The sequence below is a fragment of the Sphaerodactylus townsendi genome, linkage group LG02 (assembly GCF_021028975.2).
Source record: "Sphaerodactylus townsendi isolate TG3544 linkage group LG02, MPM_Stown_v2.3, whole genome shotgun sequence".
Lineage (NCBI taxonomy): Eukaryota > Metazoa > Chordata > Lepidosauria > Squamata > Sphaerodactylidae > Sphaerodactylus > Sphaerodactylus townsendi.
In genome coordinates, this window is record NC_059426.1 from 177,142,523 (window position 1) to 177,162,344 (window position 19,822).

Genomic DNA, 19,822 nt, shown 5'->3' on the forward strand with positions numbered 1-19,822 from the left:
TTTCCTGGCTGCCAAAACACACTTCAGCAATCTCTTCATTTACAGATTCAGAGCAATGGACCCTCCAGGGCTGAATAGGGACATCAGCAGTGGTGGGATCCAAAAGTTTTAGTAACAGGTTCCCATGGTGGTGGGATTCAAACAGTGGCGTAGCGCCAATGGGGCTGGGCGGGGCACGATGGGGGCGTGGCTGGGCATTCCAGGGGCGGGGCATTAATAATTTCTCTGTTACTGTCAAAAACTCTTACTGTAAAAAAAAAAGTTCCTAATTTCCAGCTGGTATCTTTCTGTCCATAATTTAAACTCATTCTAGCAAGTCCTATCGTCTACTGCCAACAGAAACAACGACTTCTCCTCTAATTGACTGCCTGTCAAATACTTAATACTTTCCAATACTTAATTTTGTTTCTAGAAATCAAAAGAAGGAGGCTTTCCTTAAACAAGGAACTTTACCCTATTTCTAAAACATGTTTTTATACCAGCCCAACAGGGAGAATTATCCCGTTTTCTACCTTCGCTAACCAGCCACATAGGAAACAACAGGACTTTATGATTTTTGGACCTAATGGGATTTCTAACGGAAAAGCAGACCCAATTAGTAACCCCCTCTCGGCACACACAAATAATTAGTAACCCACTCTCGGGAACGGGTGAGAACCTGCTGGATCCCACCTCTGGACATCAGATTCTAATCTCACTACAGGTGCTGATTTTCTGCCTCAAAACGTTTATCTCCTGCTGTAAGCAAGTTGATCCTTGGGATTGCACTGTTAGTATCGCAGGGCACTCTTTAGATATCAACAGATGCTGCAGATATAAATATTGCCATGCAACAGAATCTGCATAACATTTCTGGAAATTTTAAAGGATTAAATATTTTTAAAGGATTAAATATTTGCAACAATTCCTTTCTTATCAAACCTAGCCTGATTTTATTGACTTAACAACTTGAAACACATCATTTATAACTTAGAATACAGCATTGTATGTTTGGGATTTAGAAGTACAAATGTTTTGGTTTTCTACATGAATAGCTAGAAATGTGTCCCATAGTTGAGAGGGAGATGCGTACTGCTGTGCTCTGTGCCTTAGCACATGTATGTTAATTTTTGTTACTTGGCAAAAGTAATTTTTGTTACCCCTCCCACCTTCTTGCTAGGACAGTGATGGCGAACCTTTTCGAGGCCGAGTGCCCAAATTGCAACCCAAAACTCACTTATTTATCGCAAAGTGCCAGCACGGCAATTTAACCTGAATACTGAGGTTTTAGTTTAGAAAAAACGGTTGGCTCGGAGGCATGCGTTACTCGGGAGTAAGCTTGGTGGTCGTCGGTGGCTTTGCTTTGACGCAACCGTGCAACTCTTCCAATGGGTGAATCACGACCCTAGGAGGGTTTACTCAGAAGCAAGCCCTATTGCCAGCAACCGAGCTTACTCCCTGATCGTGCTTTAGTTCTTCGCATGAAAATCAGTGGGGTTTAACAGCGCTTAACAGGGTTACCTACACTGCTTCCCCAAAACTAGGTCTTAGGTTTAATATTAATAATCGAGCCCAGTGGCCCAGGCCAGCCTAGATGTGGGGGGGGGGCACTCTGTTTGCGCGTGCCCACAGGGAGGGCTCTGAGTGCCACCTCTGGCACCCGTGCCATAGGTTCGCCATCACTGTACTAGGATATAAGGACTCTGAGGTCTTTATTCCTGCTTGATTGGGGTCCAGTAGCACCTCAGAGACTAGCAAGAGTTTCAGCATATACAATTTCAGGACTCAAAGCTTCCTTCGTCAGATACAAGTCGGAATGAAGATCCTACAGTCCTCGTATCAGTCAGAGGGCGGGGGGGGGGGATTTTTGCAAAGAAGGGACTCGACCTGCATAGGCACAGTGCACATGGAAACCTGGTTGCCACCCACCAGCAACCACAAAGAAAAGCCTCTGGTTACTTCTCTCCCCCCCCCTTTCTCTCTCTTCCCCCCTTTCTCTTCCTCTCCTCCCCCCCGCCCCGCCTTTCTTTCTGGATGGAGGATGCATTACTGAGTAGCAGTGGGAGAATAAGATCTTGGATACAGGTGGTCAGTAAGTTAAATATGAGCAGTCAGTGTGATGCAGCAACAGAAAAGGCTAATGCGATCCTTGGGTTTATCAATAGAGGCATAAACAACCAGATCACAGGAGGTGAGGGGGTGCAGTTTGAGAGCTTGTCGTTTTCTGTAGATACGTCCCTGTGGATTTGAAGCTATTACTGCAGACCCACACAGCTTGCCTCTGAAACCTTTCCAACTTGTTATCTGACAAAATTTGACTCTTGAAAGCAGATACCCCGAAAACCTGGTTGGTCTTTTAAGGTGCTGCTAAACCCGAACCTAGCTCTTCTATGGTAGACAACACAACTACACTCCTAGAGTCTCCTAACGGAGTGGACCGGCAGTATCAGGTCTGCCAACGTACGGAAAGGTTTCTCGAGACAATACATCGTCAATGTTCTGGGGAGACGGGACAACAGCCACGAGTTCAGGATCAAACATCAAAGGAATAAACGCACAGGCCCGGGAGCAGATCTTAGTCATGACTGCTAAATGGAACTTCCATGTTTAGAGGCAGTATACATTGGAAGGCAAGATGCTGAGCATCAAGGCAAAGAGCAGGAAACCTGCATAATGCTCTGCTTGTTCACCTCCCAAGAAGCATCCGGTTGATCACGCTCAGAAAACAAAACACGAGGCTGCAAATAATTCCGGTCTCGCCGAGGAGGGAGATTCTTGCTTAGCAAAACCAATTAGAAAACGGTCGATCAGTTTATTATTCGCCTTGTCATTAATTAAATATGCAACCACCCCGGAAGATAGAGATAGAATTCAAAGAGATCTGAACACAGCGGAAAAGTGGGCGGATGTGAACAAGTTGCAATTCACAAGGACACGTACAGAGTTCTACATCTGGGTAAGGAAAATGAGAAGCTCACATGCTGGATGGGGGAAAACTGGACAACATTGCGTGTGAACAAGATCTAGGGTGGACTGTAAGATGAATATGAGCAATCAGCGTGACACAGCAGCAAAAAAGGCCAATGTAGTCTTGGAGAGTATCAAAATCCAAGTCTATTCATTTCAGCGAGCTTAGGCCAGAGTAGTTTGCATTGGACTGCACTGTTAATCAGTTCAGCTGGTTAAATGTAATCTTTAATTATTTACTTCATTTATGCTTTAACTTTCAGTTGTTCTCTTTGACTTTTGCCCTCACCACAACCCTGCGGGGTAGGTTAGGCTCAGAAGGTGTGACTGGCCCAAGGCCACCCAACAAGTTGCCATGGCAGAGTGGAGATTCAAACCTGGGACTCTGGCATGCTGCCCACTACACCACACCGGCTCAACTAATCAAGCCATTCACATTAATAATAATTGCTTAATACTGACGCAAGGTTTTCCCAGTCTTGTTTATTCAAAGATTTCACGCCCTCGTGACAATGACTAACAAGCATAATAAAACACAACAAAAATGTAAACACCCCCTGATCGCATCCATGATACGCAAAGCAGCGGCTTAGTGGCCCACGGAAACCATCTGGAGGCCCTGAAAAGAAGCTGCCGTCAGGTGTAAAGATTAGTAAGAGCCTCCAGGTACAAGAGCACTGTACCTCGGAAGCAGCAGCTGGGGGAGTGAGTAATTTAGAATAATCAATGTGGCCTTGCCAGCAAGTTGGCTCAAGATAGCAAGAAGAAAATAGCTCCCTGGCCTTGCTTGGGGGCCTCGCCATTGATAATCTTATTGGTAATGTTTTAACTGCATATTTATTAATATTGTTTTTATTGTATCTTATGTGTTATGTTAGCTGCCTTGAGTCCAGCTTCAGCTGGGGTATTAAATCAAATAAATAATAATAATAATAAGGGCATCTGGGTGATGACTAAGAAAGAAGAAACAGAGATAAGGACCCCTTGGACCATAGGATCATAGGGTTGGAAGAGACCCCCAGGGGCCATCCAGTCCAACCCCCTGCCATGCAGGAACACACAATCAAAGCACTCCTGACAGATGGCCATCCAGCCTCTCTTTAAAGACCTCCAAAGAAGGAGCCTCCACCACACTCCGAGGTAGTGCATTCCTCTGTCGAACAGCCCTGATGGTCAGGAAGTTCTTCCTGATGTTTACATGGAATCTCTTTTCCTTCACCTTGAACCCATGACTCCTGGTCCCTGTCTCTGGAGCAGCAGAAAACAAGTTTGCTCCCTCCCCAACATGACATCCCTTCAAATATTTAAACATAGCTATCATGTCCCCCCTTAACCTTCTCTTCACCAAACTAAACACACCCAGCTCCTCGTAGGACATGGGATTCCAGACCTTTCACCATTTTGGGTCCCCCTCCTCTGGACCCGTTCCAGCTTGTTTTGTTGTGCCCAGAACTGTACATAATATTCCAGGTGAGGTTTAACTAATGCAGAATAGAGAGGTACAATTACATCCCTCGATCTAGACACTAGACTCCTACTGATACCGTCCAGAATCGCGTTGGCTTTCTTGGCCGCCGCATCACACTGCTGGCTCATGTTCAGTTTGTGGTCTATTAAGACTCCCAGATCCCTCTCGCCTGTAGTGTCGTCTAGCCAGATGTCACCCACCGATCCTGCCCGCCCGCAAATCCACACAGCAACACTTCCTGCAGCCAAGCAGTTTCCAAACAGACACCGGACAAGCCTCCCGCTGCAAGAGCAGTCTACCTTAGGGGCAGCCGCGTGGGCGATTCACTTACAATGTACTTTGCTGCCTCTCCAGTGGCACCCAAGCAGTTTCCAAACAAACACCGAACAAGCCTCCAGCTGCTGCAGCAGTGTACCTCACAAGCAGCAGCAAGCAGACACTGAACCGAATCGCAGCCCAGAGTTGAGTCAGGGACTGACTTTAATCCCGCGGACGCTTCCTCGCGAGTCGACCCCCTCGGCTGCTCACTTTCCTCTGCACTGATTCCCTCGAAACCTTCCGATTGCAGCCAGGCGCCCGGTTGACAGGATGCGGGCAGCGGCTAGCAAACCAACCCCCGCCTTCTGCGATCCGCTCGTGTGAACGCCGCCTGGCCACGTGTCCACCCCACCGAGATGCCGGCAAGGCCAGATCCCCGGCGGCGGAGACCCGGAAGCGGCCCACGTGTCCTGAACGTGCGGATGCCCCCCCATCGCCCGTCATCCAGCCGCGGGGGGGCTCCCCTCGAACACGCGTCTTGCCTCCGGGGCAGCGGGGGTCGACACGCGTCTGCCGCGTTCCCACGACTCACCTGGCAGAAGCAGCGGCGCGCGGCGGACCCGGCGGCGGCGGCGGCGGCGGCAAAGCAGCAGGAGAGCAGCGCCAGGAGGTGGAGGTGGGGGCGGCGGCGGCGGCGGGGCGGCCGAGCCATGGCGACCCCCTCCGGCTTCTCCTCCGTGGCCAGCAGCGCCTCCCTCCCTCCCTCCCTCCCTGCCTTCCTCCTCCTCCTCCTCCTCCCTGCCTGGGACGTGCGGCTGAGCCCGCTTGCAGGCGACGCGTGGCCTCCCTTCGCCGGCCCTGCGGGAGGAAGAGGCGGGCAGCAGGACGCCTCCGGAGCCACCGCCCTCCTCCACCCCCCCGGCCAGCCCCGGGCTCCGATTGCGACAGGTGCAAGGGCGCTCTGCGCACGTCCAGAGTGCGCCGGCCGCACAGGCAGGAACAGAGGCGGCTGAGCACAGGGGAGGGGGCCAGTAGGTACAGGGGGTCTCTGGGCACAGGCAGAGTGCCTCGCTGCCCCAGCAGGAACAGAGGAGGTTGAGCACAGGGGAGGGGGCCAGTAGGTACAGGGGGACTCTGGGCACAGGCAGAGTGCCTCGCTGCCCCAGCAGGAACAGAGGAGGTTGAGCACAGGGGAGGGGGCCAGTAGGTACAGGGGGACTCTGGGCACAGGCAGAGTGCCTCACTGCCCCAGCAGGAACAGAGGAGGTTGAGCACAGGGGAGGGGGCCAGTAGGTACAGGGGGTCTCTGGGCACAGGCAGAGTGCCTCGCTGCCCCAGCAGGAACAGAGGAGGTTGAGCACAGGGGAGGGGGCCAGTAGGTACAGGGGGTCTCTGGGCACAGGCAGAGTGCCTCGCTGCCCCAGCAGGAACAGAGGAGGTTGAGCACAGGGGAGGGGGCCAGTAGGTACAGGGGGTCTCTGGGCACAGGCAGAGTGCCTCGCTGCCCCAGCAGGAACAGAGGAGGTTGAGCACAGGGGAGGGGGCCAGTAGGTACAGGGGGACTCTGGGCACAGGCAGAGTGCCTCGCTGCCCCAGCAGGAACAGAGGAGGTTGAGCACAGGGGAGGGGGCCAGTAGGTACAGGGGGTCTCTGGGCACAGGCAGAGTGCCCCGCTGCCCCAGCAGGAACAGAGGAGGGTGAGCACAGGGGAGGGGGCCAGTAGGTACAGGGGGTCTCTGGGCACAGGCAGAGTGCCTCGCTGCCCCAGCAGGAACAGAGGAGGTTGAGCACAGGGGAGGGGGCCAGTAGGTACAGGGGGACTCTGGGCACGTCCAGAGTGCACCGCCGGCACAAGCAGGAACAGAGGAGTCTGAGCACAGGGGAGGGGGCCAGTAGGTACAGGGGGACTCTGGGCACGTACAGAGTGGACCGCTGGCCCAGGCAGCCACTGGGCCGGCTGAGACCGGGGGTGGGGCCAGTAGGGACAGGGGGTCTCTGGGCACAGGCAGAGTGCCCTGCCAACCCAGGCAGAGTATCCCACCTGCCCTAAGAGGCACAGGGCAGCCTTAGCCAAGAGGAGGCAGGGATGTTTCCATAAAGGGATTCAAGAACAGATTCAGGAAATACGACTAAGAAAGCGCTGTCATAAGACAGGGTACACCATCGATTGGAACGTCGCACCCAGAAAGGCAGTAATTTATGGATCAGTGTCATTCTAGGAAGACGTAGGAAGAGATGTTCTAGCGAGCTCCATCCTGGGTTGTGATGTTCAGCGTCACCGTAAATGGCTCGGATGCAGGAAACAGGAAATTGCATGTCAGATCTGCAGATGATTCAAAACTGCGATGTGTTGCCAACTCTATGGGAGATAGCATCCCATTTCATAGAATCATAGAGTTGGAAGAGACCCCCCAGGGCCATCCAGTCCAACCCCCTGCAAAGCAGGAACACACAATCAAAGCACTCCTGACAGATGGCCATCCAGCCTCTGTTTAAAAACCTCCAAAGAAGGAGACTCCACCACTCTCCAAGGTAGTGCATTCCACTGTCAAACAACCTTGACTGTCAGGAAGTTTTTCCTGATGTTCAGGTGGAATCTCTTTTCCTTCACCTTGAACCCGTTACTCCTGGTCCTAGTCTCTGGAGCTGCAGAAAACAAGCTCTCTCCCTCACCAACATGACATCCCTTCAAATATCTAAACATGGCTATCTTGTCATCTCTTCACCTTCTCTGCCCCAAACTAAACATACCCAGCTCCTTAAGTCTCTCCTCGTAGGGGGTTTGGGTTTCCTACTAGGCAATATTTTACAGATGTCTGTTATCAGTGTCTCTCCCGTTTCCTCAGGGGGAAATATTGGGGGAAATATTGCCTAGTACAGTAGTGGTGAACCTATGGCATGGGTGCCAGAGGTGGCACTCAGAGCCCTCTCTGTGGGCACGCCCCCCCCCCCACATCTAGGCTGGCCTGGGCTGCTGGGCTCGATTATTAGCATTAAACCTAAGACCTAGTTTTGGGGAAGCAGTGTAGGTAACCCTGTTAAGCGCTGTTAAGCCCCACTGACTTTCATGCGAAGAACTAAAGCGTGATCCTTTACCTGGGAGTAATCTCGGTTGCTGGCAATGGGGCTTGCTTCTGAGTAAACCCTCCTAGGGTTGTGATTCACCCGTTGGAAGAGTTGCACGGTTGCTTCAAAACAAAGCCACTGACTACCACCAAGCTTACTCCCGAGTAACGCATGCCTCGGAGCCAACCGTTTTTTCTAAACCAAAACCTCAGTATTCAGGTTAAATTGTCGCATTGGCACTTTGCGATAAATAAGTGGGTTTTGGGTTGCAATTTGGGCACTCGGTCTCGAAAAGGTTCGCCACAACTGGCCTAGTAGGAAACCCAAATACGCAGTATTGTAAGGGGTCCACAAACATTTTGTGCATGAGGGTAGCTGTGCACACTCAGAACATGGGCCCCTTCTGCACATGCAGAATAATGCACTTTCAATGCACTTTGCAGCTGGATTTTAATGTGCGGAAGAGCAAAATCCACTTGCAAACAATGGTGAAAGTGAATTGAAAGTGCATTATTCTGCATGTGCGGAAGGGGTCCGTGTTCCCCAAACTCTGGCAGGGACAGTTCCCCTGCCCCGGACAAGCAGTTTAACCCTATGGATTCCAGCTCTCACCTTGCCAGGTTCAAGAAGCCGCTGGCCCATTCTAGTGTTGGTAATTCTCTCTCTGATAAGCTATAAATCAGTGGCGGCGAACCTTTGGCACTCCAGATGTTATGGTCTACAATTCCCATCAGCCCCTGCCAGCATGGCCAATTGGCCATGATGAGAACTCAGCCCATGCTGGCAAGGGCTGATGGGAATTGTAGTCCATAACATCTGGAGTGCCAAAGGTTTGCCACCACGGAGCTATATCATTTCACTGCAGTGGACTGTGCGGAGCCAAAGCACAGCGGAGCTTACCTAGGCCTATGTGTGTGCTGGAAAGACAAAAAGCTCAGAGCCAATTTGTGATTTCTAACTAATAAGGGGAATCTCTTTTAGTGAACTCTATTTTGGATTTTAAAAAGTGGAGAGGGAGGCTCCGTACGTATAACACCTAACAGAGAAACGGTACAGAAACAACATCCAGTAGGAAGAACACAGCCGGAGATATTTTGAGTTGCTTTATGTAAAAGTTTGCTAACTTAACAGGTAGGGTTACATTGAAGAAAAACAAATAAACGCTGTACTTCTCTGTTACATATTTACAGTACTAACTATATGCTTAAGACTACACCTTGACTACACATTCTACTTCGCTCTGTCCATGTGCTTCAGTCTATTCTGCAGTCCATTCTGTTCTATCTATCTATCTATCTATCTATCTATCTATCTATCTATCTATCTATCTATCTATCTATCTATCTATCTATCTATCTATCTATCTATCTATCTATCTATCTAACTAACTAACTAACTAACTAACTAACTAACTAACTAAATATACCGCCCCATCCCGAAGGGGCTCTGGGCGGTGTACATCATAAAACATCACACATAAAACATCATAATATATTAGCTAGAGGAGCGAATCAAAATTATAATTAACATTCGACTTTCTTCCTCTCTGCTAGAAGAACAAAGTTAACTTCACAACTTCTGATGTGTGTGCTCGCCCACACGTGGCTATCTGACTGACTGATAGCTAAGCAATAGATCAGCTCATTGCAGTATCACCTCGGCATCCTGTTTACACACAGACGTTGACTCTTTCATGACTGGTTGTGACGGACACTTGCAAATACCGACAGGTTCTCTATTCTAACCTAACTAAGTTGGGTGGCGAGGGATACTGCCTGAGCGCATGGGGCAAAATGTGGAGCGGTGTGTGCCAGAATGATGGAGAGTAGAGGTGAGACAGGATGGAAGGAAGGGAGTTTTCCTGAGAGTAGCAATCTACACAGCAGAAGGATAGTGTCAGAGCAGTAGAGAAGTGTCTTGACCCCTCTAGCTATCTGACTTACTGATCAGTCCCTCTTTGTCATTGAGACAGTCCTTCCATTCCAACATCCAAAATTAAAATGAGGAACAGTCCACACAAATGGATAGAATATATATATGAGCATAACTCTGAGAAGAAGAAGAAGAAGAAGAAGAAGAAGAGGAGGAGGAGGAGGAGGAGGAGTTTGGATTTATATCCCCCCTTTCTCTCCTGCAGGAGACTCAAAGGGGCTGACAATCTCCTTGCCCTTCCCCCCTCACAACAAACACCCTGTGAGGTGGGTGGGGCTGAGAGAGCTCCGAGAAGCTGTGACTAGCCCAAGGTCACCCAGCTGGCATGTGTGGGAGCGTACAGGCTAATCTGAATTCCCTAAATAAGCCTCCACAGCTCAGGCGGCAGAGCTGGGAATCAAACCTGGTTCCTCTGGATTAGATACACGAGCTCTTAACCTCCTATGCCACTGCTGCTTCTAGGATGTCACTTGTATAGCGACCAGTGGTAGTCCATTAGGTATAGTGATAAGTGGATGTTTATGGGAATCACACATAGGTGTCAAACTCGCGCCCCTCCAGATGTTATGGACTACAGTCCCCATCATCCCCTGCCAGCATCATGCCGGCAGGGGATGATGGGAACTGTAGTCCATAACATCTGGAGGGCCGCGAGTTTGACACTGTGCACTTTATATTGAGGCTTGTGTATCAGCGGGAGACATCTTTGTGTTTTGGAACTAACCTATGTCGCCTGGAGATCAGTTGCAATTCCTGGAGAACTCCAGGCCCCACCTGGAGGTTGGCAATCGCGGCCTTCACCCAGAGTTTGGGCAGTTCCTCCCCGCGCCGACAGGGGCGCTGCGGCAGCGTCGCCAAGTGCGCGTGCGTGCGTGCGACCGGGCGCGGATAGGCCGAAAGAGCTCTCAGGCCGGGGTCCGTCCTTCCCGTCGTGCCTCGCGCCGCGCCTGCGCACTGGCCCCGCCGGCTCAGCTTCGGCAGAATCATCATGGCGGAGCCGCGAGACAAGGCGCTGCAGGACTACCGCAAGAAGCTGCTGGAGCACAAGGAGATCGACGGGCGCCTCAAGGAGCGTGAGTGGCGCCCGGAGCCCGGGGGGGCTTCCTTCTCCGCCCCCTCGGGGGTCTTCCTTCAGGGGGGGCTGGGCTTGGGAGGAGGGGGGCCTGACTGGGCCCGCGGGTAGACTGCCTCTGTGCAGGGAGGTTCCTTTCGCAGGGAACAAATGGCCCTCCTGGAGGCCTTTTTATTGTAGGGATTCGGCTCCTCTCCCCTTTTAGAGGCCCTCTCTCGTGGCAGAGAGTTCCGCTGAAGAACCGACCTGTCCCCCTGGCTCGGCGCCTCTTCCTTCTCTTCGGAACCGCCCTGAGGCTCCACCCCGTCGACCGGTGCTTGGGCGGATAGACTGCCTTTCTGTGTGGAGGTTCGATTGAGATAGCAGCCCCCAAAGCCGTTCTGTAGCTCTGGATTCCCTAAGGACTGCAGAAGGGTTTGCGTTAATACTCCGCCTTTCTCTCCTGTAAGGAGACAAAGAGGCTTGGAAACCCCTTTTCCCTTCCTGTTCCCACAACAGACACCTTGTGAGGCCGGTGGAGCTGGAAGAGTTCTGAGAAAACTGTGACTGGGCCAGTGTCACCCAGGAGGCCTCATGTGGAGGGGCAGGCAAGCAAATTCAGCTCACCAGAGAAGAGTCTCCCACTCATGTGAAGGGGTGGGGAATTGAACCTGGTTCTCTAGATTAGAGCCCGCCGCTCTTAGAGCAGCAGTGGCGTAGGAGGTTAAGAGCTCGTGTATCTAATCTGGAGGAACCGGGTTTGATTCCCCGCTCTGCCGCCTGAGCTGTGGAGGCTTATCTGGGGAATTCGGATTAGCCTGTGCACTCCCGCACACGCCAGGTGGGTGACCTTGGGCTAGTCACAGCTTCTCGGAGCTCTCTCAACCCCACCTACCTCACAGGGTTTTTTGTTGTGAGGGGGGAAGGGCATGGAGATTGTAAGCCCCTTTGAGGAGAGAAAGGGGGGATATAAATCCAAACTCCTCCTCCTCCTCCTCTTCTTCATCATCATCATCATCACTACTACACGGCACTAGACAATGGAGTTCCTTGGCAGGACGAAAGATCCACCGAGCCCAAGTGTTGGATTGATTTGCAAGAATTGCAGTGGAATTAGGAGAGATTCAGCCCGTTTGGATTCAGAAAACAGGAGGCTGGAATGGAATGGAGGCGGCGTCTGACAGAAGCAGATCGCTTTGAGTGGCCAGTGGGTTGGAAGCCAACCTATGAGAAGGGCCGGGAAGGAGTGACCTGGGGATTGTCTGGAGGTGACCAACAAACCTGCAGCAATTTCTCCTAGGCCCGTGGTGGCGAACCTTTGGCACTCCAGATGTTATGGACTACAATTCCCATCAGCCCCTGCCAGCACGGCCAATTGGCCATCCTGGCCGGGGCTGATGGGAATTGTAGTCCATAACATCTGGAGTGCCAAAGGTTCGCCACCACGGGCCTAGGCCAAAGTCCTGAGATCCAGCGTGGTATAGTGGTTAAGAGCAGTGGACTCTAACATAGAGAACCAGATTTGATTCTACAGCCCTCTGCATTAGTGGTGGACTCTAATCTGGTGAACTGAATTTGTTTCCCTGCTCTGATGCATGACGCCTGCTGGGTGATGTCGGGCTATTCACAGTTCTTTCAGCCCAACCTTCCCCACTGTCAGGATCTGTCAACCTCTGCAGAAGAAGGAGGAGAGGAGGAGAAGGAGGAGGAGTAGTTTGGATTTATATCCCCCCTTTCTCTCCTGCAGGAGACTCAAAGGGGCTCACAATCTCCTTGCCCTTCCCCCCTCACAACAAACACCCTGTGAGGCGGGTGGGGCTGAGAGAGCTCCGAGAAGCTGTGACTAGCCCAAGGTCACCCAGCTGGCGTGTGTGGGAGTGCACAGGCTAATCTGAATTCCCCAGATAAGCCTCCACAGCTCAGGCGGCAGAGCGGAGAATCAAACCTGGTTCCTCCAGATTAGATACACGAGCTCTTAACCTCCTACACCACTGCTGCTCCTGGCAGTAGCCAGACTCTTGAGTTTAGCAGGACATTATGAACAGCAGGACATTATGAACAGTATAGAAACAGGCTGCAGTGGAACTGAGTTCCACTCCCAACATTTCTTGGTTAATATCCCTTCCCCAAATATTCCTCCATCCCCACCGTTGGAATCACTAACAGCCATCTCAAGCACTGCAGAGTCTACAAGTCCAGACCAGAGATAAGGACAAGTGTTGGTCAGCCCAAATGATGAGAAAGTTACTGCTCACTTAAAGCAAGAGGAAACAAGCCAGAGGTTCCCACGTTGCCACTGGCTCCAGGTCCACTGCATTGTCTCATGGCAAGAACCACAGAAGAGATGAAATACTAATAAGCCTTAACAGGGTCTTGACACTCAAAAGGTGTTTGTTGTGGAGGGAGCAAGAGAAGTCAGATTGTACCCTACCTGCCCTCTCTCCAGACCTCTTGCATTTGATCAGTTTTGATTTGCATCTAGATTGCACACCTGCCTTGGATATTTTAAACTTGTCATTTACAAGCTGCCCTGAGCAACCTAAACATTCAGTGTGTACCATTCTGACAGTGACAGGGGAGAGTTGCTGGTTATTAGCCCACACAACCAATCCCCCCCCCCCGTTTTTCTTTGCAGTGAGGGAGCAGCTGAAGGAACTGACGAAGCAGTATGAAAAATCTGAGAATGACCTCAAGGCTCTGCAAAGCGTCGGCCAGGTGAGCGTTTACGGGTTGATGGGAGCATCCAATAGCTGAACAGGTGTCTGATAGACTGTGGACTTTGTTTGAATTTGGAAATGGGTGGGATAAAGAACAGACCATGAGAGCATGTTTGTGTGGGGGGTGGGGTAGAACCCAACTACACCAGACAGCCTAGTTCCATCGTCCTGTGAATAGCAGGACATGAAGATAGCAGCTTCTTCTGTGTCTTCATGCGACAGCTGGAAGTCATACAGCCTCCAGAAAAGTTTACCTAGCCATTGCTGCTAACAGACTTATTCTCCAGGAGTTTGCCTGATTCCTTCTTAGAGTTGTCCTAATCAGTTGGCTATCTCAAGGGAGCGAACCGACGAATTGACTCTTCTGCGCTTGGTTTTGTCTTTTAAAACCATTCAGCAGTGCTTGCGGCTGGGAGAGCTGGGATTAGCAGATTTGTTTGCCTAGTTTGATCGTTGTCTCTCTGCTTCATCCCCCCACATCTGTAAAACCGTGGATCAGGAAATTATGTCCAGGATCAGTATAATAAAGGCAGGATGGAGGTTTATGTCTTGGGGGCCCTCCTGACCTTCTGGATCAGGGGTCTGCAACCTGCGGCTCTCCAGATGTTCGTGGACTAAAATTCCCATCAACTCCTGCCAGCAGGGGCTGATGGGAATTGTAGACCATGAACATCTGGAGAGCCGCAGGTTGCAGACCCCTGTTCTGGATATTCTTTGCAGTGTGGTTCACTGTTTGTTATAGCAGGGGTGCCCCTAAATGTTTTTAGAAAAGGGGTGGGCCCGACAGAGTTTCTGATTGGCCATTGGAAACCTGACAGATAGTTCCAGATGAGTGTTTCTTAGCTCGCTCAATATATATACTTGAGTGCAGGCAAGCAAATATTATTAATCAGTATTCTAATGTTAAAAGGTGTTCCGTTAAGCTAGCAGTCCACCTGAATTGTTGAAGACCTACCATGAAATTGTTGAAGGCTTTCACGGCCGGAATCACTGGGATGCTGTGGGTTTTCTGGGTTGTACGATCATGTTTCAGTAATATTTTCTCCTGATGTTTCACCTGAATCTGTGGCCGGCATCAATGCCAATCAGTTGCCAATAAACTATTCCCTTTTTCTGACACTATTCCTCCAACAGCAGCCAAGCCTCATATGCATTCTCGGCTGATCCTGCATTGAGCAGGACTAGATGGCCTGTATGGCTCCTTCCAACTCTATGGTTCTATGATTCATTCAAGATGACAGTCAGGAAGGTTCTGGAAGCTAAATTTAGGCTGCTAGGTGTGCTAAAAGATGACAGGGATATTGCAGAGAAGCTGAATGAATTCTTTGCATCTTTCTTCACCCAAGAAGAGTTGAGGAAAATTCCTGCACCTGAACCAAGCTTCTTAGGAGGCGAATCCGAGGAACTAGCGAAGATAGCGGTAGACAAGGAAGAAGTTCTGGCAGCCATTGATAAACTAAATGCTACCAAATCCCCTGGCCCAGATTGCATTCACCCAAGATTTCTTAAAGAGCTCAAGCATGAAATTGCTAATCTTCTCACTTTAATATGCAACTTATCCCTGAAATCAGGCTCCATCCCTGAAGACTGGAAGATGGCCAATGTCACACCAATCTTTAAGAAAGGATCTAGGGGGGACCCGGGAAATTACAGGCCAGTCAGTTTGACATCTGTTCCTGGTAAATTAGTAGAATCTATCATTAAAGATAAAATTATAAAACATGTAGAAAAGCAAGACCTGCTGAGAAAGAGTCAGCATGGCTTTTGCAGAGGCAAATCCTGCCTTACAAACTTACTAGAGTTCTTTGAGGGTGTAAACAGGCATGTGGATAAGGGGGAACCAGTGGACATTGTCTACTTGGATTTCCAAAAGGCTTTTGACAAAGTTCCTCACCAGAGACTATTGAGAAAACTCAGCAATCAAGGAATAAGAGGACAGTCAGGAAGTGGTCTTCCCTGTGTGTGCCTAATTGTTTTACTTATTGCTTATTCAACAGATCGTCGGTGAGGTTCCCAGAACAGGCTGGACATGAAAGAGAAGTGTGGAGTGCCGGGGCGGAAGTGATGGCTTCTTCCAAATCCTGGCTTGGGCCTTTGCCTCCTGTGTTCCCTACATGAGCTTCTTCCTCCAGTGCTTAACGCCTTGAGTGGGAGGAGGGGCGGTACTATGAGCTGAGAGCCGTGCAGCCGCTGGCTTTGGTGTGGCAGAACTAAAAGGCCTATGTCCGCTTGAAGTAAGGATGGCGAGTGCGGGTGCAACTGAGTGGGGCCTGCTGTCAAACACCGCTGCCTGCCTTCTTGCCGCCGCCACCGCCCCAGATGGCCTCTTGAGTTGCTGACGTTGTTTTTTGTTTCCTTTCCGGCTTCTAGTCATTGTCAAAGCCACAAATGGACCAAGATACGTCGTTGGCTGCCGGCGTCAGGTGAGCCGCTTCTGATATTTACATGTCGGTTTCTAAAATGGTCTCTGGGAGCAGCAGTGGCGTAGTGGTTAAGAGCAGGTGCACTCTAATCTGGAGGAACTGGGTTTGATTCCCAGCTCTGCCACCTGAGCTGTGGAGGCTTATCTGGGGAATTCAGATTAGCCTGTGCACTCCCACACACGCCAGCTGGGTGACCTTGGGCTAGTCACAGTTCTTTGGAGCTCTCTCAGCCCCACCTACCTCTCAGGGTGTTAGTTGTGAGGGGGGAAGGGCAAGGAGATTGTCAGCCCCTGTGAGTCTCCTTGCAGGAGAGAAAGAAGAGCTATAAATCCAGCTCTTCTTCAACTCTTCTTCTGCAGTCTGTTTGAGGCTTTCAGCCAGCGGTCAACAACACAGCGGTCACCAACGTGTTTTTAAAAGGGGGGTGGGACCAGGTGGGGTTTGTCTGGGAAAGCTTCTGATTGGCCTTTGGAGATCTGATTGGCTATGCGGATTTTGGAAAACGTTGCTTTGGCAGCAGCTGCCACCATAACACAAGGATTTTCAACATGTGACTGAAGATAAATTGCAGCAGGCATTGCTCCCAGCGTTTCCCCTGCATCTGTGGCTGGCATCTCCAGAGGCCTGTCTCGGGAAGATGCATTTCTGCGGGGAGGATCACGTCTTGCTGTGACATGCCTCTGATGGTAATACACAATCACAGAACGCGTTGCATCTACCGCTTTTTATGTGCTTAAAGAGTGCATGAACAATAAAGTGCATCTATACAAATTAAACCAAGTGCAACAATGCTATACAGTAAGGTTCTATATACTCAGTTGCTTTCAAGATATAGTTCTTAGCTGTAACAAGTCTCAGCTGTAAAAGTATCCGCATTCGTACGTAGTGTTACCAGTTCGTTATCTGCGCCAACGCAACTACAATTGAGTATATAGAACCTTACTGTATAGCATTGTTGCACTTGGTTTAATTTGTATAGATGCACTTTATTGTTTATGAACTTTTTAAGCACATAAAAAGCAGTAGATGCAATGCGGTCTGTGATTGTGTATTAGCTCTAACGTTGCATCAGTCGACTTTCTTATGCCTCTGAGGGTGTCAGCCACAGGTTCAGGTGAAACGTTAGGAGCCGAAACCACCAAACCGTGGCCACTTAGCCCACGAAGCCCACAATGGCCAGTTTCTCCGCGTGCATTCGTTTCCCGCCCAAGGACCGGTGCAGTGGCTGCGTCCTTACCACAGCCCCGCCCAGGAATGCCCCGCCCCCAGAATGCCCAGCCACGCCCACGTTGTGCCACACCCAGCCCCATTGGTGCTACGCCACAGTTTGAATCCCACCACCATGGGAACCTGTTACTAAAATTTTTGGATCCCACCACTGGATCATAGGCCTGATCCCAAAGCCAATAAACTCTTCTCTCCTCTGTTACGACATTATTTGTTTGAGTACTCTTTAACAGTTGGACTTGAGGGCTGTTTCTTTTCCTGCCTGCAGCTCGATAAAAGTAAGCTGAAGCCGGGGACGAGAGTTGCCCTAGACATGACCACGCTGACTATTATGAGGTAAGTCTTGCTACTGGATGGGATGGCCCGGGCCAAGCAATTACAGCTGTGAGCTGCAGTACTTTTTGAACAAGGAAAGTATTCTCTAAATCTTGTGTCTCAAAGAGCTGTGTTCTTTACAGGAAAACGAAATCAGGTGTCTTCAAAATAAGGGACTGAAGCAGAGCTGTATAATTTCTGGGAATTTTGAAACCACTGGTTGGGTGCAGGGAAACATTTTTAGATCCCTTAGAAATTGGTGGGGGGGTGTTGAAACACACAGAATGTTTATATTCTTATGCTTTATTGTACTGCTTCCACTGCATCTAGAAGATCAAGTATACTTTTATCAAATTAAATGTTTGCCGATGGGTGTCTTTGCATGAACGCTTGAGATTGTTACAAGCAGCCTGGTTGGGACAGAAGGAAATAGTTGTGTCACCCTTTCTCCGATGCAGATATTTGCCAAGGGAAGTTGATCCATTGGTTTACAACATGTCCCACGAAGATCCTGGGAACGTCTCTTATTCTGAGATTGGAGGGCTGTCGGAACAAATCCGGGAACTAAGAGAGGTACTGGTCTGTTTTCTTATGGATTTGTATGATGGGTTTGGTGCAGTGGAAAGTTTGAACCAGGAGTTTCCTCCTCCAGTTCTTTGTATGGGCTTCAGTGTGGACAGCAGACCGTTCTTGAACCCAACTGATATCTTCTGCTTCTCTCCGTTGCAGGTTATAGAATTGCCTCTGACAAACCCAGAGTTATTCCAGCGGGTGGGGATCATCCCCCCCAAAGGCTGTTTGCTGTATGGCCCCCCAGGTCAGTGTACACCTGGTCGTAGCGTCCTTCCACTTGTGCTCGCCCTAATGAAACACCCCCAACTGCTCAGCACTAGCAGCTGGTTAGCACAGCTCAGTCGTCGAGCACTTCGCTTGGCATGCAAAAGGCCTCAGGGTCAGTTTCTGGCACTTTAAGGGCTGAGTTTTTGGGAAGTTTTTGCCAATCAGCCGTCCTGGGCCCAGGTTCTGACTCCAGGTGTTCGGGAGTAGCAGCCGCAGAAGGCCCTTGCTTTCACATCCTGCATGTGAGCTCCCAAAGGCACCTGGTGAGCCACTGCGAGTAGCAGAATGCTGGACTAGATGGACTCTGGTCTGATCCAGCAGATTCCTTCTTATGTTCTTATGAGCAGCAGCAGAAGGCCATTGCGTTCACATCCTGCATTATGGAGGAGAAGTCGATTTATGGCTACCAATCTTGATCCTCCTTGATCTGAGATTGCAAATGCCTTAGCAGACCAGGTGCTCGGGAGCAGCAGCAACAGAAGGCCATTGCTTTCACATCCTGCATGTGAGCTCCCAAAGGCACCTGGTGGGCCACTGCGAGTAGCAGAGTGCTGGACTAGATGGACTCTGGTCTGATCCAACAGGCTAGTTCTTATGTTCTTATGTTCAGTATGAGAACATTAGAAGAGCCCAGCTGGATCAGACCAGTGAAGGTCCTTGTAGTCCAGCATCCCATCTTACACAGCGGCCAACCAGTTCCTCTGGAGGGCCAACAACAGGCCCTAGTTGCCAACGTTTTCATAAGAACGTAAGAGCAGTCCTGCTGGATCAGTCCCATGGTCCATCTAGTCCAGCATCCTGTCTCACACAGCGGTCTGCCAGTTGCTCTGAAAGTCCTGCAATATGGCAGAGAGGCCGTAGTCTCTGTGAGGACATCAGAAGAGCCCTGTTGAATCAGACCATCTAGTCCAGCATCTTGTCTCACATGGAGGCCACCTTTTTACTCTGGGAGTTCCAGCAAAAGGGTATAGAGGCTGAGCCTTCTTGTGATGTTGCTTTCTGCCACTTGAGCTGTGGAGGCTTATCTGGGGAACTAGATTAGCTTGTGCACTCCCAACACACACCAGGTGGGTGACCTTGGGCTAGTCACAGTTCTTCGGAACTCTCTCAGCCCCACCCACCTCCCAAGGTGTCCGTTGTGGGGAGAGGAAGGGAAAGGAGCTTGTAAGCCACCTTGAGTCTCCTTACAGGAGAGAAAGGGGTGGGGTATAAATCCAAACCATTCTTCTTCATGGATCTGGCTTTGTCAAATGGGCTCCCTCCCACCCCTCCCGGTGATTTTCAGGAAGTGCCGTAGGGCTTCCTGTTTGCCAGGGCTATAGAGATCGTTTGAATTGGGAGGCATCTTTTAAGAAGAAGAAGAAGAAAAGGAGTTTGGATTTATATCCCCCCTTTCTCTCCTGCAGGAGACTCAAAGGGGCTGACAATCTCCTTGCCCTTCCCCCCTCACAACAAACACCCTGTGAGGTAGGTGGGGCTGAGAGAGCTCCGAGAAGCTGTGACTAGCCTAAGGTCACCCAGCTGGTGTGTGTGGGAGTGCCCAGGTTAATCTGAATTCCCCAGATAAGCCTCCACAGCT

General features: G+C 50.4%; 2 protein-coding genes across 2 annotated transcripts in view; one reads left to right on the forward strand and one right to left on the reverse strand.

Moving 5' to 3' along the window:
• ERO1A (endoplasmic reticulum oxidoreductase 1 alpha) overlaps positions 1 to 5,523 on the reverse strand; it is a 39,047-nt gene extending 33,524 nt beyond the window's left edge. Inside the window, exon 1 of the mRNA XM_048484683.1 lies at positions 5,265 to 5,523. Within this exon, the coding sequence (XP_048340640.1) occupies positions 5,265 to 5,384 (120 nt within the window). The 5' untranslated portion in view covers positions 5,385 to 5,523. The remainder of the gene's footprint in view (positions 1 to 5,264) is intronic.
• A 5,086-nt stretch (positions 5,524 to 10,609) lies between these two features.
• PSMC6 (proteasome 26S subunit, ATPase 6) overlaps positions 10,610 to 19,822 on the forward strand; it is a 29,878-nt gene continuing 20,665 nt past the window's right edge. The window contains 7 exon segments of the mRNA XM_048484684.1: positions 10,610 to 10,743; positions 13,357 to 13,436; positions 15,436 to 15,478; positions 15,809 to 15,861; positions 17,357 to 17,424; positions 17,862 to 17,976; positions 18,133 to 18,220. Of these exon segments, the coding sequence (XP_048340641.1) occupies positions 10,659 to 10,743; positions 13,357 to 13,436; positions 15,436 to 15,478; positions 15,809 to 15,861; positions 17,357 to 17,424; positions 17,862 to 17,976; positions 18,133 to 18,220 (532 nt within the window). The 5' untranslated portion in view covers positions 10,610 to 10,658.